We start from the raw sequence: 7,434 nt of genomic DNA, 5'->3' as shown, positions 1-7,434 counted from the left end.
TCATAAACCCTGGTGACCTGATTTAGCCTATACTGCAGACAACAACAGGAAGACCATTTCAAAATACACATTAATGATTTAACATATTTCTTCAATATCATTAATGCTTTTCATTATGTCTCATGATTGGGGTCACTTTGATTTTTTTGGGAAAAAATGCTCAATTCACTAAAAGCTAACTTAAGTCTGTGTGGAAAGTACGACCTGTAGCCTATTGCTCCAGGAAACAGAGACTAATCTTTATGACATCTGCCAGATAATGTATAGTCAGTCGTCAGTAATTTCTCGTCAGAGCCCTAATTTCAGTCTAGGCGTGACAGTTTTATCAGGAGGAAACGTGAGTTGGGGCGCACTTAGAGTACGGTAAACCATTAGCCTATCCTTCAGTGAGGACACACAGACACAGACACACACGCGCGCACACACACACACAAGCACACGCACACGCACACGTACACAGACACACGTATATTAATGAATTATCTCTATGAAATTATGGTTTTGACTTGTACATAGTAACTTTGTGTGGATAGGCCTTGCAATGTGGTGCTACACCTGCATATTGGATGATTAAGACTTTAGCCACTCTTTACCCATCTGAAAAGCCAGGGTTTTATCAGGGGGCAACGTGAGTTGGGACACAGTAAGCCATACCCTCGCACTTCAGAGAGAGGACACACACAGGTTTGTCATCCAAATAGATCTAGGCTTGTCTTACAGGCAGAGGCAGACTTTAGAGACGAGTATAATATAATATCATATAATATAATATAATATCATACCATATTATATCATATCATATCATGTCATATCATATCATATCATATCATATCATATCATATCATATCATATCATCATATATCATATCATATCATCATCATATCATATAATATGATAGAACAGAATCGAAAAGGGTATCTCAATGGGTCTTTTCCATTGACAGTATATATTATATCTACTGTCAATGGTCTTTTCTCCTGATTAAGGTTCCAAAGGAACAGAAACAAGGGGGCAGTGTCTAGGCCAGGCGTTTCCAACCTTTTTCAACTTGGGGCCCACTCAAAATTGTCAAAAATGTTCGGGGCCCACCTCTGACCCAATTAAGTCAAATAAATCAACAGCAACACACACCAAAATATGATTATTATTTTTGAAATTATTTCAAGGCCCACTTGGAATACCTTCAGGGCCCACCAGTGGGCCCCGGCCCATAGGTTGGGAACTACGGGTCTAGGCCTACACCTAGGCCTACACCTTGCAGGCCTATTACTAAAAATTGCCAGCAAATCATGCACAAATAAGCCAAACGATGTGTTCTCAGATATGAAGAGGTTTATTTCTTACTGCAGAATATATACTTGCCACCACCATCAACAATAGTTTAAGTAGTATAAAACTGTTTCTAGAACAAGTTTCATCTCGCTTGATGGTTGTTTTGGGCTTGTCATTTGGAAACACTGTCGTCACTTCCGGTTATTAGACAGCTCTTCTGTGTCAGCTGTAAGCGACACAGTTGATCCAGCTAAATGAAAAAGCAAAGCGTTCATAAACAATAAGAGTCGTTTATCTGTACACAGGTGAGAAATTGATGTCTTCACGATTATGTAGAGCAATATTAATTGACGTAATGATCAGAAATCCGAATAGGGTGCCTGTCTGTTAGTTTAGATATGCATCAAGAATAGCTAGCTCGCTAACTCGGGGAGCTGGAAGATAGGCTATGTACTTTGCTATGGACCAATGTATTCTTTTCCGTGCTGTTTTACTCCACCCGTAGTGTACGATTGTGTTTTTATGTCGGTCACTACCGTAATGAAACCCCAATTTCCTGTTCTGAAACGTAAACAGTGGCGTCAGACTCAGTGCACGGTTGACAGTTGTGGGCTGTCAAATGCAGACCAGTGTCGCTTGACCTAAAATCGATAGGCCTACCACTCATTCACAACGTGGTTAAACAATTAAACTTCAATTAAACTCTCATCTTTTGTCGGATGACTGAACCCACCAGATATTTTGTGTCTGTCTCCCATTTCCCTTTCCAGGTTTATACAAAAAAGACAAAAGTTTCCTTCGGCTTGATGTTGTGAGCGTAATGAACATGGATATCCCAGTCACCCTCGTCATCAAAGCCCCGAATCAGAAGTATAACGACCAGACCATCAGCTGTTTCTCGGACTGGACAGTGGAGAAGCTGAAAGCCCATCTGTCTCACGTCTACCCCAGTAAACCGGTGAGAGCAAACCACTTGTCCTTGGGAGTATGGGTGTAATCTTAGGTGTGGATGGTGGGGACATATCACTTTTGACCTCAACCTAGCTTGTACCCACCACTTTTTCCATAAACATAATGCAAAAATAGCATACCTAGACAATTCACCATTGTGGTGTCATCACCACTTTCAAAGCCAAACCTTAACCTACACGTTTCCTTGCTTGGGAGCAGTGCTTGAAGTGTGTAGTGTGTGTGTGTGTGTGTGTGTGTGTGTGTGTGTGTGTGTGGGGGGGGGGTTCCGGGGGGTTCCAGGGGGTTCCCCTTCCTCATAATTCTAATCATCAGGGTTCCGGCAGAACTTGTGCCCCGCATTCTATAAATTCAAAACAAGTTTTTCAAAATGCATGCAGGCAATACTCTAGGCCTACAAAAACTTTGTCTGAATATCAGCCTTCTTTTTGGATGATATTTTAGGACGATTATGGTTCTTCCTGCACCTCTTTTTTTCCACTTCAAGCACTGCTTGGGAGGTAGGCTACTACTGCTAACCAAGCATCACTTAGGCCATATTATCACCCTTTTCAAGCAACATAACTCGCTAGAAACAAGCCTCCCAGTAAACCGATGAGAGCAATGACGGCATTAATCTAGGAGTGACAGTTTGTATGGGCTAGAGTCAGCCTGTTTTACACGTGAGGTGAGTGAGGTATTGCACAATGTAGTGGTTCCTATCTTGTGTGTGGTCTACTCTGCTCCATTGGTCTAGTTGTTGTGTAACTAGGCACAAAAAGACTACTGTATTTTTTCTTCTCTGGCTTCTGGTCCGCTGAATGAGTAGAACTAGGCTATTAGTGTAATCTCCTGGCTGGAATCCAGCCTTTAGTAAAATCACAGCAACAACAGTCCTCACAAACTGCATCTGGTTTGAAGTTAACATCTTGTGAATTGGCATGAAAATATTTTTGGAAAAAGCCTGCAACTTTTGTCTTATCAAAGTTGGAAGTCAGAGTTATAAACATTCTTAGATCCACTCTTACACAGATACAATCTTGGACTTGGACAAAGGACCAACAGATGATTGTAGAATAAGTCATCGATGTGAAGTAGCTCTTTTTCGCTCTTAAAGGACATCAGGTATTTTATGTTATCATAAAAATACATAAACATATTGTGTATTAAGACGTGTATGTACAAGTTTCCCTGGTGACCACATAAAGCAGGCTGAAGCAGAGTATTATGGGGTGTTTGTGGTATTTTACTCCATGATCTGCTGTAGCAGGAGAAAGGCCTCCAGGCAGCAGTGTTGCCAGATTGGGCGGTTTCCGCCCCAATTGGGCTGCTTTGGACAGCCGTCTGCGGGTAAAAAAATTGGCAATTTGCAGGAAAAAAACGCCCAATTTTTGGCCATAGAAATCAATAGAATTGGTCGGATATAGTGCTTCCTGGCGGGTTTTGAGCATTTTTTTGGGGTGGAAATCATAAGCCTCATCTGGCAACCCTGCCAGGCAGATTTGACGTCAGAGAGGTCGGATGGTTAACAAACTCCTTTGTTCAACTTCTCACCAGTAATCCACCAGCCACAGCACAGGAGCGTACTATTTCACACCGCCACCACAAAGCTTATACACCAGAACCGTAGGGTGACCATCTCGGTGATATAAAAAAGGAGGACATATTTTTGGACTGGGGGTTTGAGGGTCCTCCCCCAAGAAAATGTGCTTTTCTTAAAAGTAATTTAAATTGATGCATTTTAATGCATTTTAATCAATTAGGCGTACGTCCTAATGCTGTGCCTTATGCCGGACAAGGCACTGAAAAGACGGACATCTGGCCACCCCACATAATACATCACACCACCATGGTCAAGCATTACATTCCATTGCATTTGGCAGACGCTTTATAACCAAAGAGACTTTCAAAAGGGGACATAATCATAGCCAACATCACTAACAGATACAAAGTGCATAGAAAATACATATACAGAACAACAAGTGAAAACTCCAACTCCAACTCCCATTGTCATTGTGACACAGCACTCCACAGCACACAAGTGAACACTGCACACAACGAAATTGCATTTTATGCCTCACCCGTGCAAGGGGGCAGCCCTCAGTGGCGCCCCATGGGGAGCAGTGTGGTGGGACGGTACCATGCTCAGGGTACCTCAGTCATGGAGGAGGATGGGGGAGAGCACTGGTTGATTACTCCCCCCACCAACCTGCCGGGTCGGGAGTCGAACCGGCAACCTCTGGGATGCAAGTCTGACGCCCTAACCGCTCACCCATGACTGCAGATGCAAAGAAGGGTTGTTATTATTATTATTATTATTATTATTATTATTATTATTATTATTATTATTTTAGTCAAGTACTTAAAGTGATACTGTCCCATTTTTGGAAATAAGCTTATTTTACACCTCCCCTTGAGTTAAATAATAGGGTTTTTACCGTTCTCCTGTACTTTCAACCGTTCTCGGGGTATGGCAGTGCAAATTTTACCTCCATGCTAGCAGTTAACGTTGAGTCCTATGAGACCAGCTCGCGGCTAACTGGTCTCATAGGACTCAATGTTAACTGTTAGCTTGGAGGTAAAATTTGCACTGTCATAACTAGAAAACGGTTGAAAGTACAAGAGAACGGTAAAACCCTATTATTTAACTCAAGGGAAGGTGTAATATAACCTCATTTCCAAAAATGGGACAGTATCACTTTACGCAGAGTACACACACATGCATATCATGTCTGGGACTAGGGCAGCTCAAGCATAGTGTAGTAGATGGTCACGAAAGAGGAGTCTTTACTTGCTTCTTTACATGGGAGTACCCCATGCATGCATGATCGCCCACTTCTGAACGGAACTATTAAGGCAGGGGTGTCAAACTCTGGCCCATTTTATTCGGCCCGGGCAAGAATTTCAAAATGTGTTTTACAATTGGCCCAAATATACCATTAATGTACAGTAGTAACAAGACATGAAAATGGTTAACCGCTAATCTTAAATGACACAATGTTCGCGTGCCTGATATGCACAGCACTGAATTTCAATTTTTTAAGTTTTCACATACCGTAAGCCTTTTTTTTTGCTGCGCACACAGGACCCGTCATGTGCAGCCAGTGTTGCCAGATGGAAAATGCTGAATAATCAAAACCTCAAAATTATCTTTTTTGGGGGCTTTTTGGGAGGAAATTATTATCATAAATATTATTATTATAATAACCGGTTAACCGGATGTCAGACATTTTTAACTGATTAACCTTAACCTAACAGGAATGTGAGTGGACCCAGGCCAGTGAACACACTCGTATGCAACACAGCACAGTGTGTATGTGCAGGCACAATTGAACTACCATATGATGGATGAATGTTACGTGCATGCGCCAGGGATGCAAATTATCGATTAATTCATTAATCATTAGTTGATAGTCTTATCGATCGACTTACGATTAATTGATAAGCGACGTTTCCCCCCCGAAATCTCAATGTTTCTCGGAAATATACTTCTAAATCTAAAAAATGTAATAAAAAATGTACATAAAATGCCACATTTAAATTAATTATATTTCAATTCTTTAATCCAAAGGTGATTTAAATATTCCCACTATTCACACCCCTCTTCACACACACTCTTCATATGGCCATTTCACCTGGGTCTCTTGTCAGTTGAATTGTCTATGAATTGCGATTAATGTTTTTTAATTGATTAATGCATTGGTCGATTAAAGTCGATTAATCGATTAATCATTTGCATCCCTAGCATGGGCACATCATTTTAGCCACAGTGTTTGCACGATTTTTTCTTTTTTTAAGTATTGATTTTGGACCACAACGTCTTTTCAAGATTTTAATTTTGGCCCTCAAGTCAATTTGAATCTGACGCCCCTGTATTTAGGGCGAATGAGTTTTCAGGGCCAATCAGACAACCATCTGAAAAGATCTAAAACTGATGGTAGATTCACTGTCACTGTTTTAGAATATACTAGAATAGAATTGATGGAATAGAGTAGGGTATTTTGTGAATTATTTTTGGAGCAATACCTTGTTGGTGCCGTGTTTTGAGACCATGTCCATAGAAATACCTCATTGCAATGAACTGAAACTGTAATTGAATTGGAATAGAATTAGAACTGATTAGAAGTCAGAGTAGTGTACGATACAGGACAGAAGTCAGAGCAGTGTACGATACAGGGCAGTCGGCCATGAGCCAGATCCAATCCTCTGCAACAAGGGAAAAGCAGTAATCCACCAGCACACGCTACGCTAGCTAAGTCCCCTATATCCAATTAGGACTCATCAATCAGACTGAGACCTGGAGCAAGAGATGGCTCTCTGGGTTATAGACCAATGACGTGTCGTGAAGCCTGGAGCAAGATGGCTCTCTGGGTTATAGACCAATGACGTGTCGTGAAGCCTGGAGCAAGATGGCTCTCTGGGTTATAGACCAATGACCTGAATATAAGGGACGGCGGACGTTCGATTCAAAAGTGAGGCAACTGCGAGAGACTGGTGTATAGACGTGTATAGTAGGGGTGTGTTAAAAATATCAGTATCGGGATATGGTATCATGGGTCTCTTCACAATACATGTATCGATATGGAGGCGTCAGTATTGACATTTCATGTGCAACAAACAATTCGTTTATCAAGTTGGTGAAACTGCATCTGAAAGTTGCTCCTTGCTATGCAGTAGGCCAATGGCTTTGTGAAGGCCGTCTTTTACATACACTACAGTGTAACTGTTCTCTACAGAAAAACATAAAAACTTGTAGCCCAAAGGTTGCCGGTTCGACTCCCGACCCGCCAGGTTAGTTGGGGGAGTAATTAACCAGTGCTCTCCCCCATCCTCCTCCATGACTGAGGTACTCTGAGCATGGTCCCGCCACACTGCTCCTCAGGGGCGCCGCTGAGGGCTGCCCCCTTGCACGGGTGAGGCATAAATGCACTTTTGTTGTGTGCAGTGTTCACTTGTGTGCTGTGGAGTCCTGTGTCACAATGACAATGGCAATGGGAGTTTCCCAGTGGGCTCTCACTTCACTTTCACTATATCGCCTCTTGAAGACCATGTATCGTGATGCACATGTATTGCAATGCGTATCATATCGTGACCCCTGTATCGTGATGTGTATCATATCGTGATATTGTTACCAATACACACCCCTTGTTTATAGTGTGTTAATGGTGTGTGTGTGTGTGTGTGTGCAGAGCTCTAAAGACCAGAGGCTGGTGT

At 42.0% G+C, this 7,434-nt stretch overlaps 1 protein-coding gene across 1 annotated transcript in view; it reads left to right on the top strand.

Annotated features, from left to right (window-relative positions):
• Window positions 1–1,353: 1,353 nt before the first annotated feature.
• The window catches only part of LOC134444946 (homocysteine-responsive endoplasmic reticulum-resident ubiquitin-like domain member 2 protein), a gene marked incomplete at its 3' end in the record, with an annotated part of 16,074 nt that continues 9,993 nt past the window's right edge, over window positions 1,354–7,434 (top strand). Inside the window, exons 1-3 of the mRNA XM_063194118.1 lie at window positions 1,354–1,577; window positions 2,043–2,230; window positions 7,410–7,434. The exon at window positions 7,410–7,434 is cut by the window's right edge and continues 53 nt beyond it. Coding sequence (XP_063050188.1) covers window positions 2,093–2,230; window positions 7,410–7,434 — 163 coding nt within the window. The remainder of the gene's footprint in view (window positions 1,578–2,042; window positions 2,231–7,409) is intronic.

Source organism: Engraulis encrasicolus, unplaced genomic scaffold (assembly GCF_034702125.1).
Source record: "Engraulis encrasicolus isolate BLACKSEA-1 unplaced genomic scaffold, IST_EnEncr_1.0 scaffold_884_np1212, whole genome shotgun sequence".
Taxonomy (NCBI): Eukaryota; Metazoa; Chordata; class Actinopteri; order Clupeiformes; family Engraulidae; genus Engraulis; species Engraulis encrasicolus.
This window is presented reverse-complemented; position numbering and strand designations above follow the sequence as displayed.